Below are 21,621 nucleotides of genomic sequence, written 5' to 3'. Positions count from 1 at the left end.
ACTAGTTTCTTTATTGTTTTGTCTTTCCATTCTCTCTATCATTTCTTTTACTATTCCTTCCTTTAACATTCATTTTTCTTTGTCTTCATCAATTATGTCTAGTTTGTCTTGCACTATTTCAATATGACTATTGTCTTTTATTTATGTGAAAGTTGTCTGTAAGTCTAGACTCCCTCGTTAGCTAAAAAAAAAAAAACACTTTGGGTCTTATAGAGGATGTTCAATTTTTTATTTATTATTATTTATTTATTTAATAATAATAATAATATTATTATTATTTTATAAAATCGTATGGCAGAGTAGAAAAGATGGCAATTAGTATTGCCCGGCGTCCATTACAAGGGGACTCCAATTCCACCAACTTCTTGAAATTAATTATGCCCTAAAGTAAAACTTACGAACACATTGGAAAAAGTCTTTAAATGAAGCTTCAACTATGCTTTTGTTTTTGGAAATTAGCTTTCAACTGTGCTTATTGATTACACAGCGTAGGAATTTAACTGGTTTGAGTGTGGATCCCTTGGTCTTACCATAGTGCCTTAATTTGTGAAATGTGGTCTTACACTCTTATGGCCGGGGGGCTACCATTTTTCACTTTATTGTGAGTACTATGGATTATGGAAGATGGGAGGGGTTCAAATTTCACCGATATAAAACAGGGCATCAATGAATTCCACTTAATAGTTCACTATGACTTATCGGATTCAGTGCATAATATTCTGAAATGGAATATAGTAAGTTAAAAACACTTCAAGAGATGTGGTCAAATACTTTAATGAAAAATGTTAAAGAATGTTTCTTATCTCTCTCTTTTTTCTTTTTTCTTTTTTTGAGAAACCCCAGATTAATGTAAAAAAAAAGGGTTAAAGCATGTTTCTTTGATTAATGAATTCAAAGGCATTCTTAAAGAATCATGGCATAAAACTTGGTTTAAAGATACCTCATGTATGAACCACTTTGAATATTATAATATACCTAGATTGACAAAGTTACAATTTGAATTTAGTAATAAAGGGTAACATGTGACAGAGGCTACCATTGTACCCTTCTAGTATTGGTTTGATATAGTATTTATGCATTCAAAGCAGGCTTTTTTCATGTGGACATATTAGCCGCTGCTTGCTAACCTCATCATGAGTTAGAACTAGAAAAAAAACTGAAAAAGGCACCCATACACCACTCAAACTGACTCCAAGTGACCAAACCACTATTGATTAACAAAAAGTAAGGGAAAAAAGAGAGTCATATAGGTGTTTGGTGAGTTTAGTGGGTTGGAGTTGGCTTAACCAATGGATCACAGACAGACTCTTAGCCCACCACAAATACGTGGATCCCATTTAAAGCCTCTCTCCAAAGACAAAGACAAAAGCAATACGTACACATGAGCCTTGTGTGTTGTGTATAAAAAGCTAAATCTACATTGCTTTTCTATTGCTTATTCTTCCAATTCACTCAGTTCACACACACTACACCCGTATTAGAGTTGGATTCTGTGTCTTTCATCTCAAGCCTTCAAGAACAAACAAAAGGTTTATACTAAGAGACAAAATTAAAGAGCTGTGGATATTATACTAATGGAGAAAAAAGTTCTTGATTTCATATTTGTTCCTTCAGGCCTTGTTGTAATGTTGTCATACCACATGTGGCTTCTCTATCGAATCATGAAGCACCCCAACAAGACTGTCATCGGCATCAATACCTTCAATCGCCGCTTCTGGGTCGAAGCTATGATGGAGGTAAATTCTTTTGCTTTACCATATTGGAATTTTACCTTTGTCTTTGTGGCACATTTCTATACAATTGTTTTGTTCTCATGTAATTTAAGTGAGAAGTCCAGAATTTGAGCTCAGAACCTCTTACATCATATGGGGCCTAAGAACCGCTAGATCGACCTCTCATATATTTCTATTTGTTACATACATGTCTGATCTGATAATGCAATCAATTTCAAATGAGTATGCAAATTAAATTTCATGCATGATGATATAAATGTGTATATGCTTGGCTGTGCAGGATGTGTCAAAGAATGGTGTTCTTGCTGTACAGACACTGAGAAACAATATTATGGCATCGACCCTGTTGGCTTCCACAGCAATAATGCTTAGCTCCCTCATTGCGGTTTTGATGACAAGTCGCAGCTGGGATAAATCAGCATTACTCGTGTTTGGAGACATGAGTGAGCTTGGCTTCTCCATAAAGTTCTTCTCCATATTGGTGTGCTTCTTGGTTGCTTTCCTTTTCAACGTGCAGTCTATAAGGTACTACAGCCATGCAAGTATCCTCATCAATGTTCCTTTCAAGAAGATGTCCCTAGATCACCGTTATCAACATCTCACTTCTGAGTATGTTGCTAAGACAGTGAATAGGGGAAGCTATTTCTGGTCTTTAGGATTGCGTGCCTTCTACTTCTCCTTTCCTTTGTTTTTGTGGATCTTTGGGCCCATCCCTATGTTCTTATCCTGCTTTGTCCTGGTTTTCATGCTTTATTTCCTAGACGTCACATTTGAGCTTGGGTGGGCTGATTCTGTTGATGCTGATAAGGATGAGGAACCTGGGAGGGAAACTTAAAATTGGTCACTTATATATGGTGGGTTTATAGCAATTTATCATAGATGTAGACTTTAATAGCATAGCAATATAAGGTTACACATTCAACCCAAGTTGAATTAAGTTGCACATCAAGTTCGTTTAACTTGTACTATCATCTTGAATAAAAAGTGGATCAAAAGAGGCTCTTTATTCCTTATTACTGTGATACCAAGGAATAAAGAGCCTCTTTTGATCTATCCCCATTTTCATTGAGACAAGAATCTTCACTTCAAGCAAAGGATATTACTTGATTCCCATGAGCTTTTGCGGAGAATTGCATATGGGAAAAGAAATATTATATGCAAAATTAGAAATAAACTACTTTATTTGGATCTTTTAAAAGAAATAAATAGAAAGTAACTTTGTTGAGAATATGATAAGAATCTCCCTTAAGAAAAACATTGCTATCACACCCCCTTTTTATAAAAATAAGTATTCCCCTTCTACGAGTTGTCACTTAATTTTTGGGGAAATTATACAAATTTCCCTTTAAGTTTCACGAAATGAGACGTCCCTAAAAGTTTCAAGAAATAATACTTCTTCTTAAGAATTTTATAAATGCAACAGATAAGTTCATATTCTTTCACACTATAACTCTCCTAATGGAATATATATATATATATATATATATCATATTTCTTAAAACCATGTCTATTTATCATGATTAGAGGAAGCATTATTAGTTGCATTTGTACTATATTCCAAAAGGGCACAATTATATCTCCACATAATCACTTATATGACAAACACAATTTGATTTAGTAAATACTCGATGTAGGACTAATAAATGTCCACACAATAGTTTATCTAACCCAATCCACATAAGCTAAGGTATCACAATATCTTCCACTTAAATTCCTAATGTTAACCAGGAACCTTATATCTCATTTGAACTTCCTGGTGTATAACAAAGACATCATCAATTCAAATTCCTCCTCTCACAACTATCAAATTATCCCAAAAAAATTTCTAACATCCTTGTCAAATCCTATGTTGTGTTACTAGGTTGCTTATGATACCATTTGTCATGACCTATTGCCATTACTAGGTTGCTTTTGATATCACTTGTCACGACCTAATGAAGCACTATCACATTTGCACTACATCCCCCAAAAGGACTAATCAAGTTACAATTGGAATTCCTCGTTTGGGGTATGCATCTAACCTACCAACTCGATGAAACCGACCCACCAACTCAACCTAACCCGACACCTTGGGTTGGTTTTCGTGGGCTATTTTGGGTTGTAATTTTATTTAAAGTTTTGGGTTGGGTTGGGTTGGGTTTGGATTAATAGTTTTTTCAATCCATCTTATTCAATTCAACCCATCATATATATTAGATTATTTTATTATCCTTATTTTAATTTTTAAGTTTGATTTATTTTGGTATTTTGAGAATTAGTTTTGATGAATTTGAAAATTTTAAAAATAATATAGACATATTATGTGAATTATAATAATTTTTTATTAAAATAATGCTTAAGTAGTTTTTGAAAATCCAGTTTTTTTGTAAGACAAGAAACATATAAGCACAAGTGCACAATTCACTGATTGAAAAAACCTTCCAACCTGATTGATATATGCACACTCCTACTCATTGTGTTTACTTATATAACCCAATTTGATCGAGTAAACATTAGATGTCAAACTCTGGACACACTTGCACAACACGCATCAATCCATATATGTCGGGGTACCACACAGTACCTAGACTGATTCAAGTCTTTTTTTTTTTTTTTTTGAGAAAGACTGATTCAAGTCTTTGATTAAACCATCTAGGCATATAATATGGTCAACCCCAATAAAACTCCGTAGATTATTTGTAACCTGTTAAGCCTCTACGTGTTCTTAAAACTATATATTCAGGTTTTTTCATATACTCCTAACCACTTGTTTAATTTTTATTTTATAAATATGTTGGTAGTTTATCTTTTTCAGGTCTGGCTTGATACATTTTGCTAAAGCAATGATTTTAAGTGAGATATTTTTATATTTAAGATTTAATTTATTTATTTTATTTAAAATCCAATCTTCCTATTTTTTGAGATGCAAAATTATTATTTAAGTTTTTTGTATTTTGGTCTTAGTAACATCTACTTTTCAATTAATAATACCACCTAATGTTCTTCTAATATGACGCATTGAACTGAGAATCTGAGATGCTTATGTCTTGAGGTATTGTGAAATGTCCGTTTTACGTGGCGTAATAGCTGTGTACTCATTTATCAGTATTACCTTTGATGAAATAAAATTTCTATCTTTCAATTGACAAAACTTAAGATCAAAATGTCAGATCTTGATTTTCAATGAAATTACTTTCAGCCTTAAAACTGTAGTGGAAAATGAATTGCACTTAGGGTCCGTTTGGATACAGTTTATTGTTGTTGAAAACTGATTGTTGCTCAAAACACTGTAGCAAAATAATTTTTAAATATATAAATAATATCGTGGGGCTTATTTTTAATATTTTTAATGTGTAAACCGTGAGTAAACAATGCATAAACAATATGTAAACAGTACATGCACAGCATTTTTTTTCAAAAGTCAATAAGGCCGGCTGCTTAAAAGAAGTTTTTTTTTTTTTTTTTTTTTTTTTTTTTAAAAAAAAACGCGACATTGAGTGATTTGAAGGGCTATCCAAACCGGCACTTAGTAGTTAGTACAAGCAGCCAGCCAGCCATTTTATCACTAGTGTTTACCATTTTAAAAGCTTGCACAATTTGTTTGTGAGAAATCAAAACTTAACATGCGAATAAGGTACAGATAAAAATAAGTAGCAAACATCCCTCAATACCCCGTATTCATGCTTACTAAACATTATTTAGTTACGAGTTTGATGGATGTAATATTACACACCATTCCTCTTCTATGTTATTGGCTCTGAAACCGGTAAGATATCAGAGCTAATTTTTGGTGGAGGAACTACATGTAGATCATGGTATGGCTCAACTGGTGCTTGAATTTGAGGTGGTTTTGGCTCTGAAACCGGTAGAATATCAGAACTAATTTTTGGTGGAGGAACCACATGTAGATCATGGTATGGCTCAACTGGTGCTTGAATATGAGGTGGTTTTGGCTCTGAAACCGGTAGAATATCAGAACTAATTTTTGGTGGAGGAACTACATGTAGATCATGGTATGGCTCAACTGGTGCTTGAATTTGAGGTGGTTTTGGCTCTGAAACCGGTAAGATATCAGAACTAATTTTTGGTGGAGGAACTACATGTAGATCATGGTATGACTCAAGTGATGCTTGAATTGAAGGCTTGATAGAAGATGGTTGCTCAATTGAAGCACTACTCAAACACATGAGAGTGGAAAAAGAGAGAAGGGAAGCGTAGACAAAGAAAGAAATTGGGAGGTGGGAAAAGGAAGCCATTGTTGTATTAGCTATTTGTGTGTACTGTGTAGCGCACTAGAGAGGGTGGTGAGAGTTTATAGGAAGAAGCCCCTCATGACTCTTGGCATGTGAAACTTTTGAAAGTGCGTAGAAGTTTTTTATTTTTTTATTTTATTTATTTATTTATTTTAAGTACTCCATTATTTGTGTCTCTTTTTTTTTCTTGGTTAAATTAATTTACACTAAGGGTTGGTTTGAGACTTATTTGACTGAAAGTACTATAGATAAAAATAAAAATTAGATAAAATAGTATAGTGAGAGATCTATGAATAGTACCAAAAAGTGCAGTAGGATCTATTAATAGTAGTACAAATAAACTGAATAGTAAAATAAGTTTGCAAAAATAATATTTGCCAAACGGACACTAAATAGAAAATTTAAACCTAAATAGCTAAAATGATTTATATTAGGGGGCTTGGAAAGCAAAATAAAGGTTATAAACCTACTAGAGAAAGGTAAAAAAAAAACTACTCATGTTTTATTTATTTATTTTTTTTGAGAGAGTTTCAATTTATGGCGTCCACTTTTAATGATGGCTCTTTATCATCAGACTAAGACACTAATCGATTTTTGGCGTAGGTGGAGACTGAACCCTAAATTTCTTATTTAACTATTTTTTTGGGATCATGTTTAAGGACAAAAAAACAAATTATTTAAAGTTTGATAAAATAAAATAAAAAATACTTTAAATAAAATTGATAGCATGGTCTTGAGTATGATTCGCACAAAAACAGAAAACAAGCCAGCTGTATTGTGTATTAAAAGCCTCTTGACCTTAACTTCTCTTAAAACCCGTATTAGAGTTGAACTCTCTCTCTCTCTCTCTCTCTCTCTCCCGTCCAAGAACAAAACAAACAAAAAAAGGGTTATACACAAAGAGAGACGAAAGAAATCAACCCCATAATGGAGAAAAGTGTTCTCGATTACGTATTAGTTCCGTCAGGCCTTGTTGTAATGGTGTCATACCACATATGGCTTCTCTACCGAATTTTGAAGCACCCCAACAACACTATCATCGGCATCAATGCCGTCAATCGTCGCTTCTGGGTCCGTGCTATGATGGAGGTATATACGTACGTCACATCCATGGTTTTTAATTCTTATCTCTTCCTTTTGTCACATTATTTTCATTTGTTTACACGCATGTCATTATGATACAACGAAATATATCATATAATATTGTTAATTAGTAGCTAGAAAATAGCAAATTTTTAGTTTAAACAAATCTCTCAAGGGTGATGCAATGAATATATATTTTGTGTTTGTTGGCTTTTGTAGGATGTGTCCAAAAATGGTGTTTTGGCTGTACAGACACTGAGAAACAATATAATGGCATCGACCCTATTGGCTTCCACAGCAATAATGCTTAGCTCAGTCATTGCTGTGCTGATGACTAGTGGCAACTGGGACAAATCAGCAATACTTGTGTTTGGAGACAAAAGTGAGCTTGTCTTCTCCATAAAGTTCTTTCTTATACTGGTTTGCTTCTTGGTTGCTTTCCTTTTCAACATGCAGTCTATAAGGTACAAAAATATGTATTTTTAGATTAGTTTTTGTAAGATTGTAGGTTGTGTATTTCTCTACACACTTTCCATATATATGTGTGCTTTTTGTATTGTACTCACATGTGAATTGGTTTGTTTGTTTGTATATTTCTTCTATTTTTTGATAGGTATTACAGCCATGCAAGTTTCCTTGTCAACGTTCCCTTCAAGAAAATGTTACTGGATCACCGCAATCAATTTCTCACTACTGAGTATGTTGCCAAGACAGTGAATAGGGGAGGCTATTTCTGGTCTCTAGGCTTGCGTGCCTTCTACTTCTCTTTTCCTATGTTTTTGTGGATCTTTGGGCCCATCCCTATGTTCTTGAGCTGTTTGCTCCTGGTTTTCATGCTTTATTTTCTGGATGTTAGTTTTGAGAGTGGGTGGGTTGTTGCTGTTTCTGATGAAGACCACAACAAGGATGAGGAAGTTGAGTGTGGAAGTGAAACTACTTAAAAATATTGGGTTTATCATTTATGGCAATCTAGCATAGATGTAAGCTTAGTATGGAATAACAACAACCAGGCTTGTGAGTCCCAAAAATGAAAAGAAAGAGCAACTCAAAGTTCAACCCAAGTTGAATTAAGTTGCATTTCTAGTTCTGTAACTTCTATTATCGTCTTGAATAAGCATGTCACTTGGGCATGTTTTGTTAATTTAGTTTCTCTATCTATGTAAGTCTTCAATTTTGCACACAATGGGCTTTTTCTTGTGTCAAGAATGATACATTCTGTGAGACTAAGGAATAAGGAACATTTTTAAATCAATCCTCATATTCTTTGAGATGAGAATCTTCACTTCAAATAATGGATATTACTTGATTCAATGGGGGCTTTTTTGCAAGATGATGGGGGGAAAGAAGCATTATTTTTATTTATTCTCCATTTAAGTCGGTATCATGCCCTGGCATGACTGGGATATCCTTGCCACTCAAAAGCACTTGGAAATTTCTAAGCAATTTCAGTCTGAAGCGAATGATAATTAAGAAATAAATTGATAGTCTTGCTCAAATTACAAGTGTAATTGCATTATATGGGGTTTAGAGATAATTCAAACCATCACTGATTAGCATGTGGACAATCTTGAACAGACATTTTTCCAAAGGGTTCATCTGGGGAAGTCAAAAGTGCCATAAAGGATGAGAAAAAAAGTCTCTATTTCTTCAATATTTAAGTAGTAAAGCCAAGAAAAATGTGTAGAGTGCAGCCTCCACCACGTACATTTCATTGCACCCAATGTGTAATATATATTTTTGGGTTGAGTTGGTCCTCCCAAGTGTATGATTTCACGTCAGTAAAAACACAACTACCTTCCAAAGATATACATGGGATTTTTTTTTAAATAAAATTTTAAATAAGGTTTTAATTAGTTTCAAAAATAAATTATCATGATAATATATGTTGATATGCTATATTAATGTTAAAGCGCAAACTGGTAAACAAACTATTTTCCTTAGTAAATTTCTTCAATCCTCATAGATATAGAGATTCAAAATAAGATTTTTATAATATATGTGACAAATGCATTTTAGTATAGAGTTCCCAAGGCAATATCAGTGTAACTTTTTTTTTTGAATACGTGTGCATTTGGGAAGCGCATTTTGCGCTTCCCACATTTGCAATGCGCTTCCCACATTTGCGTCTACGTTTGTTTGCTTTTTTTTTTTTTTTCATCATGCCGTGATTGTTGACTTTGAGGTGTGAATAGTACACACCAGTAGATCCCGTACACTATTTATGGATTCACAAACCTTAATTTTATGAAACTTTTTTATTAAAAATGGGTCTCACGGTATTATTTACACATTTAAAAATTATTTTGCTACAGTGTTTTCAGTTGTATCCAAACGGACCTTAAGTGCAAGTATTTATTTTCATATTTTGTTGTATTATGAATTTTGTATTATTTTAATTTGCAAGAAAATAATAGATTAACTTACAAGGAAATTAATAAAATCCTATATAAATTATAGATTAGCTTACAAAGAAAGTACCAAAACCAAAGTACTTATAGTGGGGTATTATTTATAGCAGAAAGAGATAATGGCTCCTTAACTTTCAATAACTTGTACACATTAAAACTATACTTTCATCAAGCCACAAAACTGTAAATGCAATGCAATGAAAATTCAATCCATTAAAATAAAACACAAAAAGCAAAAAAGATCACAGTAAACATACTGCTGACATCAATGAATCCTTGATGTCAGTTTTCTAATAATGAAGACTATACAGTGCATACAGATCAAATTCTATTCTGTAAAAGAAAAATTTCTCACTGTTTTAGATACATCAATCAAATACAATAAGATCATAGTAATCTTCTCCAGAAATTGCTGACGGGGACTCCATCAACTTCTCCGGCTTTGGAACTGACTTCACTAAATCCTCCAGAGATGGAACCACATTTTCCTCCAACAATGTAGTCAGTGAACCATCCAAAAGCCCACGAACAACGGCTACACCTTCTCTCTTCCTTGCCAGCAAACTTGAACAGAGTCTCTAGCATTCCAAAACACTATTTCTGGCAATATCTTATCCCCTCCTCGCTGGAACCCACATTGCTAAACACAAAAACTATCTTCACCATCCTATCTGGGGTTATCTTTTCAACCTCAGAAACTTCCAAGAGTAGATCAAAAACCTTCTGAAAATCTATGTTACCATCAGTATGAATACAAAAGGAGTCACCTTAAACATATTTAAAGCGATTCTGAATTTCTTATGTGAAGCTTAAATTAAAATAACCTAAGCTGACTATCATAATACAAAAACATGCAACAGAGATTCTATATAGATTTGAAGAAGGCAATAAGACTTAAAGCAACGAGTTTTCCATCATTTTCAGGCCTCTTTCCCACTTTTATTGCAGCTGCTGCTGCTGCAGCACCAGATGAAATCCCCACCTGAAATAAACATGCTCTCACATTCACCAAAGAATTGGAAAACCAAAAAGACCAGCAAGTAGCAACAAAAGAACTGTATAAATTATGTGTTTAACCCAAAAAAAAAGTTTAAGGAATGCCTTTAAATGATGATTGGCAAAACGGGCAACAATTACTACCAAAATTGTTGAAATAAAACCTGAACATAATTAAATCAATGAGTTTAGCATAAAACTCCAAAAAAAACTTGCCAACACTCCTTCTAGCGCCTAATATTCCTATCATTCATAGTCCTAAACTTGAACTTGAAATACCTAATCAAAACATCTCAAAAACAATTAGTCCACAAAAGAATGATACCTAATATCAAATAAATCTCAATATAAATGTCTCTCTTTCTCCCCCTGTTCCTTGCGAACTCTAAATCTCTCTGTACCTCTCTCAATCCTTTCAAGTTTTTGTATTTAATTAAATGGTTATTTTTTAAACATATTAAGTCAAATGGTGTCTTAGCATTAAACGGTTTTTTTTTAAGCATAAACAATGTCTTAGAAGTGTGTTTTACACTGTCTTTGGTACTGGAATTTCATGTGCCACGTGTATTTATGGGAGGGAATGGAGGATTAGGCTTCTGCTATTACATATAGTAATAGGAGTAGAATTTCTTTATTCCTGTGGGCCTTGTTAGATGGTCTATCATTCAACTAAACCATGAATGAAGTTAAACAAAAGTATACCTTGCACCATTTTCCTTGGTATACTCAAGATGCTGGAATTGAACAGTAAACCATCATTGAGTCTCCACTAGGATGTGGGTTTGTATAACTGATAATATCTTAAAACTCTATGACTTGACTCATTGAATTGTCAAAGCTCTTTGTTTTCTTGAATCTTCAGATTTGAATTTCAGAATGCTTCTGGTTTCCAATGGTCCATCTTCTTGAGGGCACCTGATGATGACAGTGTTCAATATGATCCCACCTTCCTGAAAGATGTGACATATGTCAGAAAATTCCTACATAATGCGAAGGAGATAAGAGAATCATACATTATGGGTGCGAGAAAGAGAATATTTCAATGCTTGAGTACTACCCAAGTGCTGAGATCAGAAAATATAGGAGCAAAAGCCCAGTACAGAATGGGGTTTTGGAGAATCAAACTTATAGGTCTATTACGTCTTTGGAGAATTTCTGTATATCATGAGTTCCTATATTTTGAAGTATGACAAAGCAAATTACTTTTGTTAGTTCAAATTGTATTATAAATTTATAATCAATTAATCATACAGATTGTCTTTCACCCTTTCGTTGCCACTGTATCCTATCAACTACCTACCTATTAATTATTGACTAATTTAGAGTGAAGTGAGGACCAGCATTATACCAGGCAGTGTCAGATTGCTAATTTGAACAGGAACAGAAAATGCTTACTTGTTCTCAAGGACATGTATAAATCCTCGATAGTCACTTCTCAATATCAATCAACTTTAACTTCAACTTCATGTTACCGGTTTGAACTACTATTTCATCTTTAGATGGCTCCAATCTTAAAACTGTCCCCTTCCTCCCAAGAGAAGAAACATACACCATATCACCAACCTTGGGAAGCTGAGACTTCTCTGCAACATATTTAGGAGAAAGCAAAGATACAAGATTAAGTCTCACAAACGTTGTTCAACTACAAGCAGGGTGGATTTGGCAGAAGAAGATCTGATCAATTCTTAATGAATACCTGATGGTGTTTGCTTGATATCTTCAATAAAGGATGCACTCTTATATGCCATAGGAGGTTCAGTGTATTCTGCCATAGTCTGCTGTCTGTTGATAGCCAATGCATGCTGGCTTTTATGAGCTGGAGTTGGCTGTGAAGATTGAATTGCAGATGCACGAAGTTGTCGCACTTTGTTGTGAAGAATAGAACGTGCCATTGCTGCAGCCTCAGATATTTCACGCATCTTCCTCAATCTTTGTCTAGTGCCATGTTCCATTATTTTCCTTCTAGCAACCAATAAATTTTCATAAAGGTCTTTTGAGAGCCTATAGTCACAAATACAAAGAGATATCAGATAGAGCATGCATCAGAGTACAGATTTTTCAGTCACTCACAAAGCAAGGCTAGCCATATTAATGATGAGCATCAATTATCAAGTAAGTTTTACATAACTGAAATTATATTTATTGGGATAAATGAAGGCCATATGGATTTTTTTCCTCCCTGGCCTGTTCTTGGATTCTTTTTATCACTAATCCAAAAAAGTTCATGATACTGAACTACAGCAAGGAGGCCTCTACAAATGTCTGTTCATATTTTAGAATGAGGGCTTTTATCGTGATGCAATTTATCTGAGTACGCAGTGCCAAAACATTTTTTTCCCATCAATAGTTGTCTCGTGACATCTGTTGGAGATCTACATGCCTCAAATATTTGATATGTGCAGCGCCCGGTTTACATATGGCATCAAAAGTCAAATTTCTTTATTACATAGAACAGAATTGGTTTTACCAGAGAAAAAAAAAGGGAAGAGGGTTGGAGTGGAGGTTAAACCAATTGTTGGTGTCCTTCATTCATTACATAATATTTAATAATAGCAAATGATAGTATTAGAATTTTAAGCTGTGGGATTTAAACAGCATGGTGAATACCAAACTTCTATGTACAAACTGTGACACTACAGTCTAAATTAGAAGTTCTTTTTTTTTTTGAGTGAAAGATTCTCACATCATATGATGTTGTGCTTCCTCCAAATACTCCTTGAAGTCTTGCTTTAACCTTTCCATTTCAGTTATGACCTGTATCAAAATATAACAAATAAATTCTATGGAAATAGATGACGTCTTGGTAAAAGGACTGAAACACAATGAGCTATCATTATCTAGTATCTGTACTTCTCAGTACACGCAAGCTTAAAATGACAGCAAGGGGCTGCAAATTTCCAACATCTAAAATCTATGCTACTTAATTACAAATTTACATTATTTTTATATAGTAAATTCACTACATCATGTAACCCAAAGTAACAAAATTCCACTTTTGACATGGACTTTTGACTTAAATATGACTAGAAATTTTAATTGGAACAGCAATCAGGTCATTTTAGAGCTTGATTTTCTGGTAGCAATAGAAAAAGAACAGCTGTGATTATTTTAGCTGAGATGGGCACCTCAAGTCCTTTCAAGAAGATTTTGTGTATATTTAATGAATAAAAGAAATATAATTTTATATTCTCCAGTTCAAAGTAGAAATCATAAAACCTCTATCAACACATAGTATTCACATCTAAATTCGAAAAAAACACGTATGAGCTAATGCGCATTACCTCATCTATCTCTGCACTAGCTGAACCATATAGCTCACGAGCATTATCCACAATTATACTGGCCACTCCTAACTTTTCAGCTATGTTGATTGCATTTGAACGCCCTACAGTAAAATTTCATTCCTTGAGTTATAGCCAGTAATGTTATCACCAAAAAAAAAAAAAAAAAAAAAGCACCAAAGAGCCACTGCTTGGCCAACTATTGCATTTGAACGCCCTACAGTAAAATTTCATTCCTTGAGTTATAGCCAGTAATGTTATCACCAAAAAAAAAAAAAAAAAAAAAGCACCAAAGAGCCACTGCTTGGCCAATGAAAAAATGTGGTCTGAAGTGCATGCAGCACAAAAATTTACAATACACTTCTAGTAGTAAACCTATAAGATAACTGCAAGCTCTATTTATATAACTAGAGTTGACACTATCAGGAGTACTTTAACAAGTTATTGCCAAAATTAGCAATAGGTCAAACACTAAATAATAACATACTTCCTGAGGAAGTCAAATAGTATTTACCGATTCATCACACTGCTCTACGCTATCATGCTTCCAGTACTAGTAGTAGTCACCATCAATGCAACTCCATTTTAAAAAACCAAATGTGGGCATTTACCACTTCCACAAACTAGAGATGACATTAACATGATTTATACTCAACTTGCCGATACAAATCAAATACAATTTGCAATATCGACCTCTATTCCATGTGTAATAGATCTCTATGCCATTTTATTTTACATTTTTTACATGGCAACAAGATAAAAATAGTCAAAGAAAAAGAAAAGGTAGCAGCATGAATGAAAGAGGTCCAAAACTGATATTGAAAACCTGGTACTCCCCAGAGAATCTTGAAAGTTGGTTTCAGATTCACTTCATCAAACTCCATGCATGCATTTTCAAAGGTGTCATTACTGTGGGGAAAAAAAAAAAAAACCCTCATGAACATGATCCCAAGAATTCACTGCAGGGTGCAAATAATCTTTGGGGCTCATCCCAATTAAAAGCACGATGCTGAGGCATAACTTTGTTCAATTATCTTCAATAAGACTAGATTTCTTGTTCAAACTAGACATGTTAAGTGACTAAAACATAACATTGTTTACATTTCAGTTTCATCTTTACATGTACACAAATACCTGTATTTCAGGGTTTTGAGTTCGCCATGATGTGTAGTAGCTATTGTCAACAAAACACCAGTTTCAGCAAAAGATTCCAACAATGACATCCCTAGTGCTGCTCCTTCAAGGGGATTTGTTCCCGCACCAACCTAACAAATATAAAAAGAATAAAATCCATATAGAGTTGTTGTAAAATAAGTTTTTATTCTCTTTCTTACTTTTCTGTAAAATTAGTAATTATGTTTCCAAACTTTAACCAAGCCAATTTAAAACATACTTCATCTAGTAGCACCAATGACTGACTTGTTGCATGTAATCGAATGTCCTGCACGATGTTATAAAGAACTTGAATGTAAATTTCTCATATGAAAAAGGAAATACTGTAATATATCAAAAAATAAAAATTTATGATTGCACAAGGAATGATTTAACTGAAACCTAGTAAAAATCAGTCTCTTGGTTTAAAAAGCCACTCTAATTTGCTGAAGGATTTCATTGAGAAAAAAGGCATATATATCTAATTTCAAGGAACTTGTAAGCAGTTTATAGTGCTCTAGCCAGTAATTTTAATCAACACAGACTATTAATTTAATGAGGTGAGAAATGTTCTGGGAAATATATTATCCTTACATTTATTTGTTTCAAATGGCCAGAGAAGGTAGATAAAGACTGGGACAAGGACTGTTCATCCCCAATGTCAGCAAAAACAGCATCAAACCAAGGGATTTTTACCGATTCAGAAGCTAAAACATATAGACCTGCAACACTTAAGAAATTATTACAATGGTGGGTGGTACAATAAAGAACCCCAAATGATAAAATTAAAAGGAAAAATTAGTAGAACATTTAGTGCAAATCTTCAGCTGTTCTCACTAACTAAACTTATTTGGATTATTTGTGAGCCACATGGCTGGATTTATGATTTCACAAAGTTTCTATCATCAACATTTGGAGAAAAACTAGTCAGCAAGTCTGGGGCAAACTTGGTATATGTTGTTGGAAGTTGCATCTTGGTTTGTGGATTTAATTTTTTTAATCCATAAATATTCTGCACCGTGCTGCCTGGCAAGCTGTTTATATTTCCAATTAATATATCAAACTTACCATAACTGCCTAAATATCAAGAGTCTCAAGCAAAAATGTAGTTAACATAGAATAAGAAGTCTCTACATGATTGTGAATGGTAAGATTTGTATTTAGATTCCACAGCCATGTAAAAATAGAACTACATAAAAACAAAAGAGGAGTTACATGAACCTGATTTAGCCATCATAGCTGCCAATCCGACAGTCTTTAAACAAATGGTTTTACCCCCAGTATTGGGGCCAGTTATAACCAAAACTCGAGTTTTATGATTTACAAAAAAATCAACTGGAACTGGATGAGCTTTTTCTAGTGCAGTAACCTGAAAACCAGAAATGCATTTGTCTTGAAAAAAAATTATTATAATTTGAGATGTACATTAAAAAAAATGAAAATTTATAGGCAACTGGAAATATGAAATTCCATTCCAACTCTTTTTTTTTTTGAAATCATTACCTGCATTTTTAATGATGGAAGATCTATATCTTTTTCTCCTTTTCGTGCCATAATCTCACCTTGCTGTTTTCTCCTAATATCCTGAGGGAAAAAACGCTGTTTAATACCACATGCAACATAGAAACTTAGCATAAATGATAAACTAAGGGTAGAATGACTAGCGAGAGCCAGCTGAATAACTTTTTTTTTCAAAGAAGTCAATTGCCACAGCATTCTGGGAAAAGCAAATTCTACCTCAACTTGCAGTATTTTAATGTAATTTATGTGGTCTTAACTCAGGAAACACCACACCCCCCCCCCCCCCCCCCCCCCCCCCAAAAAAGAAAAAAAAAGAAGAAGAGGTCAGCAGCTTTTGGGTCCAGCATAACTTACAGAAGTAGCATTACTGACATCTTTCCTGGCCTTCTGCAAATTTTTCCTATGCTGCTGAAGCAATAAAGGATGATAAGCTTTTGGCAGATACAATGTCCATTCCCTCTTAATGGGGTATGATGCATTTGAATTTTTGTTTCCTGATGGATACACAACAGAAGTAGAAGAGCCACTGCCTTCTGATAGAAATAAATCAGGATATGTGCCTCCAAACGAAAGACCAAAGGTTGCTCGAGCATTGACCTACATATTAAGAACCACAAAATAAGCAACTAATGAATCACCAACTAGAACAATCAGATGATGAAACATCTGCAAGGACTCTGGGGCATGCTTAAATATATAATCTTAAAGGGTCATGGCACATGGCTTGCGTGCTCCATGTTTGAGGCTGAATCCTTATAAGGTAAAGAGAGGTAGCCTTCTTGCCTCTACCCAATATTATTCTTTTTGTTTTCCAAGCTTCATTACATCAATCACACATTATATCTAGAATGTTTTGGCAGAGTTTTATTTATTTATTTATTTATTTTATAAGAATTCCTTGATGAGCAATAAAGAGATCCACAACACAACTTAACAAAACCACAGCTGAAACTTTTTAAATTGGCTAAACTACTACTCTAAATTTATCTTTTATGTGCCTATTGTCATTCAAGAAGCAAGTGTATAGAGTAAGCAAGGGACCACACCTCTTTTGAGAGAGAGAGAGAGAGAAAAAGGTGAGACACCTACCACATCCAGTTGAATTATACTGTTTAACAACTTTTCAATCTCATCAAGATCAATTTGCATCTGTGCAGAAAACAGCAACACAGAAACATAAGAATGAAATACATATAAGTCCAATCAAAAGAAATTTCATCACATAATACAGCAACCTTTTCTGTTAACATTGAAAGCACATCTGCCTCAGCCTTTGCCATTGATGCTCTAGCTTGCTGCAACTCATCATTTAAAGGAACAGCAGAGAGTGGCTCTACAATGCTTCCTCTGCCTGAACCACTACAAACAGCATATTATCTCTCAGGAAACAAATACAACATATGAGTTACCACTTGAAGAAAACTCAACTAGAATGTGTTTGCATGTGTAATGATCTTGGAAGTTACACAATAAAATTTTGTGGACCTGTATAACAGTAGACCCTTGACGCCTTTCAGTTGATCTGCCCCTGATTTTATACACCACCTGCCATCAATGTTACTCACTTCCTGAACCAGTAATGGGATAATTATTTTATTAGGGGAAAAAGAAAATCATGAAGATGCAAAAGAAAGACATCTTTGATCCCATGCTTCATACCAGAAATGGTGTTTCATTCTTCTCACTCCTAATTAAGCTGTCCATTAACTGATATATCTGAACAGAGAAGACTAAAAGATTTTAAGATAAAATTGTCAATAAGAACATAGAGTAGTGATGATTTTAAGCTCCTGGCCAGTAGTGCATTCAACATGTGTAACCTTATACGCCAACTTAAACCCACCAAGAAGGCACTTCAACTCGAGATATAAGGACAGGTTTGTGATAGTAGGATGTAAAATATAAAGAATACATAAATCCATGTTAAAATATGAACTTTAGAAGCATGTGGAAAAGTGCTCATCCCATATGTTTTAGCAGAAATAATTACACCAAAAGGGCTGCCAAAACTCAGTGGGCTCTCAGGCCCTGCTAACAGCTTATATGCCTGAAAGAAGGCCCAAAGGGCTCCTCAAGCAGGTCCGACAAGCCCTGCTACGTGCCCAAATGCCGGGCACAGTTCCAGTACCATGCAAACCTAAACCCAACCAAAGGGTTAGAAGCAATATGTGTGAATTATAAGTTTCAACTTTCAAGTAACTTCCATTGAAGCACTCATGACAGTTTTGCACAATGACAAGGGAGACATTGGGATATGTGAATCTTTCTTTTATGTTCAGTGTCAAAATGATTAATCATATCTGCTGGCTGATGACTGCAATACACTAACTTAATTAATCAATATTTTTGCTAGCTAGCCCTCATCAAATAGTAGCTGGGGACAACTAGAAGTTTCTACATATCTAACCAAAAACACCACTTGGAAATAATATAAATAAATAAAAGACCAAATTTACCTTTCTCTCAAGCATTCTCACTTGTTCGCGTGATCGTTTCAGGGTTGGACTCTAAAACCAGGAACAAAAATTGAAAAAAACAAAATTAGTAAGAGTAGAATAATTAGGTTCCTGGTACAACATTTCAATATGAAAAATGACAAACAAGCCAACAAATAATTGTGGAGCAGAACAGCATATGCATAAAGGTTCAAAAACTTTTTTCAATAAAACAACTGCTTTCTGAAAAATCAGAAACCATCTTAACTAGAGGAAATCAACAAAGTTCCGGTGTCATAATATATATAAAACAGCAATAGTGAAATTCAGTGTGGTTAAAATGAACAAACCGCTGAATCTTTAACAGAGCCATCTTCGTCTATAATTTGCAGTATCAACTTAACTAATGATCGATTTATAAGAAATCCAATTATCTGCATGCAAAGTTGGGAAGAAGTCAACACATGAAAGCATTCAATAAACATGGAGACAATTAGTTTGAATATTAACACTCTACTTACCTCTTCTGTGAGAGGCATGAAACGTCTGTACCAATCTGCATCTTCCTTGATTGCAGCTTTTAAATTTAACTGCAAAGTTTCACAATGCTGTAGTAGAGCTGCAACAGCCATTGCCGCATTTCCATCCACCGGTAAACTTCTCCGGGCTTGTTGGATAGCAGATTTCACCTTCAAGGACAACATAACAAGCACTTTAAGAGCAAGGCCATGAATAAATAGAAAAAATTCTCATTCTTGTGTAAGATCAAGATTATGAATCTACCACTGTTGAGAGAGCAAATATGGGCATTGATTCTCACACAATCCTTATTGTACATTGTTCATACACCACCCATTTCACATTATAAATGTGCACATCGCATGTGAAAATATGAATTGTATGTACAGAGTATCCATCAATGAATGTGAGAGACCAATTACCGAACAAATATTACCACGATAAGTTACAACGAATTACAATGAGTCCTACTTCTACATGGTCACAAAAACGAACACTACATATATGACAAAATGCCAAAATGAAATTTGAGAGTGTTCAAGCTCAAAAACTTAGAAAACAACAAACAATCATGCATGTGTTGGTCAAACAAATAGAACTTAGGAAGAACAATAGTATTGACTAAAATAAAAGACAGAACAAAACAAACTAAGAACAGTGCACTAACAAGAACAACATCAATGCCGGTAAAGTCCAATCTACAACCACCATGGTTGTACATTTCCACGGCCGCATTGGTCTCTTCCAAAAGCCTCAGACTCTCTTCGTACGTTTGATTCAGAGACCACAGCTGTGCCTAACACACAGAGAAGAAAAAAATAAAATAAAATAAAATAAAAACAAAGCAATGTGATGAAACATTCATTGAGAATTTGAAGCAGAGTTTAAGAGAGAGACCTTTGTGGCTTCGCGGCCAAAGGAAGTGGTGGCAAAGGAAGAGACAGAGTCACAGAGCTTGTCCCATTCGAGAACTCTGAGGCTGTTGGAGTGAACAGAGGATAAGGATTTGTGTTTGGTAACAGTACTAAGGTTTGCGGAGACAATTGAGGATTGTCTGAGAAAAAATGATTGTTTTTTGAATGTAACAGATTTGATATTAATGGTAATTGGGAAAAGAGTGGAGTTGAGAAATAATGCACAACAATTCATTTTTCTCTGTGTGTGTGTGTGTGTGTTCTGCGGGCTTTAATATTGAAACTTTGAAACTATTCGGAACCAGAAAGAGGGAAAGTTGTAGTAGCAGTAGTGTTTGGATAGAAGGAAAGAGCAATGAGTGGTTTAGAGTTTAATAGTTTAATCTCATAAAAAATATTATGAATTTTTTTTTTTAATATTCATTTAGCATAGTGTTTGAAATTCGATAATTATTCTTATTATCACATCGATTTATAAAAAGTTTGGTAATGAAATTGGTAATTGTTTTAACATTTTTCATATTTTGAATAAGGAAAAATATATTAATTAGCTAAAATTGTCACCACAGTTCTAAACGAATTGATTTGTATAAAGTCAAGCAATTGATTGACATTCTCCATTATAGCTATTGAATTATTAAAAAAAAAAAAAGTCTAGTCATGTATTAAAAATTAAGGTTTTTTTAAAAAAAAAATAATTTTTAACACATATTGAGCTCAAATTTATCGATGAATCAAATTATACTAGCCTCTAAGTGTTATGCACTTTAGATGAAATAATTTTTTCATCATACCCCTAGGTATTTTTGTTATTAGAAAATGTATTAATCCCAAATTCTAATGGTTGCAAATTATTAACTTTTTTCCTTAAAAAATTAGAAAAGCCTCTAAGCACGCGTGTGAACGCATGCTCAGAGGCTAGTTTTTTTTGGTACATCTATNTCTAATCATTCTTATAAAAAAAAAAAAAAGTACAAAATCTAAAGAGTCTAGAATAAATGAATCATTAAAAAAAAAAAAAAAGTGCTTCACAATAATTTAGAAAAAAAAGGACAATTTACATTTTATACATAATAATATCCTTAATTTTTTTTAAAGAGTTAACAACTTATTGTATTTAAATTATATATATATATATATATGAATTATATTATTCATTTATTTTTTGTATATTTTTAAGTATATCCATGCATATGCATAGGGTTACAAGCTAGTATATAATAATAGGTGAAACTGAAAGAAACTCAAATTAAAATTCCAAATTAGAGTTCCAATTTTGCGCCATGTATCCTAAATTATTTATTCTTAAAGAGTTTTATTTCTTAATTTTAAAATAAAATGTGCGAC

At 33.8% G+C, this 21,621-nt stretch overlaps 4 protein-coding genes across 6 annotated transcripts; 2 read left to right on the top strand and 2 right to left on the bottom strand.

Moving 5' to 3' along the window:
- Positions 1–1,439: 1,439 nt before the first annotated feature.
- On the top strand, positions 1,440–2,961 carry LOC112011125 (uncharacterized). Its single transcript, XM_024043516.2, has 2 exons — positions 1,440–1,736; positions 2,014–2,961. Exons 1-2 carry the CDS (start codon positions 1,575–1,577, stop codon positions 2,566–2,568), a joined length of 717 nt encoding a protein of 238 aa, XP_023899284.1. The 5' UTR covers positions 1,440–1,574; the 3' UTR covers positions 2,569–2,961.
- Positions 2,962–5,455: 2,494 nt separating this feature from the next.
- Positions 5,456–5,968, bottom strand: LOC112011136 (pollen-specific leucine-rich repeat extensin-like protein 3). Its single transcript, XM_024043525.1, has one exon. The coding sequence runs from the start codon at positions 5,966–5,968 to the stop codon at positions 5,456–5,458; it is 513 nt and encodes a 170-aa protein (XP_023899293.1).
- Positions 5,969–6,684: 716 nt separating this feature from the next.
- Positions 6,685–8,359, top strand: LOC112006760 (uncharacterized). 2 transcript variants are annotated; one of them, XM_024039074.2, is made up of 3 exons: positions 6,685–7,062; positions 7,268–7,512; positions 7,662–8,359. In XM_024039074.2, exons 1-3 carry the CDS (start codon positions 6,961–6,963, stop codon positions 7,987–7,989), a joined length of 675 nt encoding a protein of 224 aa, XP_023894842.1. In that variant the 5' UTR covers positions 6,685–6,960; the 3' UTR covers positions 7,990–8,359. The 2 variants fall into 2 exon arrangements, with proteins under 2 accessions (XP_023894842.1, XP_023894841.1); XM_024039073.2 differs by having other exon boundaries at positions 6,686–7,054.
- Positions 8,360–9,645: 1,286 nt separating this feature from the next.
- Positions 9,646–20,607, bottom strand: LOC112011141 (uncharacterized). 2 transcript variants are annotated; one of them, XM_024043528.2, is made up of 22 exons: positions 20,258–20,607; positions 20,028–20,156; positions 19,363–19,530; positions 19,192–19,275; positions 18,863–18,913; positions 18,066–18,122; positions 17,892–17,974; positions 17,642–17,765; positions 17,496–17,555; positions 16,761–17,003; positions 16,389–16,469; positions 16,107–16,254; positions 15,480–15,607; positions 15,127–15,174; positions 14,868–14,998; positions 14,560–14,642; positions 13,734–13,837; positions 13,136–13,206; positions 12,149–12,453; positions 11,848–12,035; positions 11,155–11,402; positions 9,646–10,438 (listed from the first exon to the last, which is right to left on the bottom strand). In XM_024043528.2, the coding sequence occupies exons 1-20, from the start codon at positions 20,507–20,509 to the stop codon at positions 11,881–11,883; spliced, it is 2,505 nt and encodes an 834-aa protein (XP_023899296.1). In that variant the 5' UTR covers positions 20,510–20,607; the 3' UTR covers positions 9,646–10,438; positions 11,155–11,402; positions 11,848–11,880. The 2 variants fall into 2 exon arrangements, with proteins under 2 accessions (XP_023899296.1, XP_023899297.1); XM_024043529.2 differs by having other exon boundaries at positions 9,646–10,179.
- Between the last annotated feature and the right edge of the window lie 1,014 nt (positions 20,608–21,621).

Source organism: Quercus suber, unplaced genomic scaffold (assembly GCF_002906115.3).
Source record: "Quercus suber isolate HL8 unplaced genomic scaffold, Cork oak 2.0 scaffold_329, whole genome shotgun sequence".
Classification (NCBI taxonomy): Eukaryota; Viridiplantae; Streptophyta; class Magnoliopsida; order Fagales; family Fagaceae; genus Quercus; species Quercus suber.
Note: the sequence above shows the minus strand (reverse complement) of the source record. Positions and strands in the feature narration are given on the sequence as shown.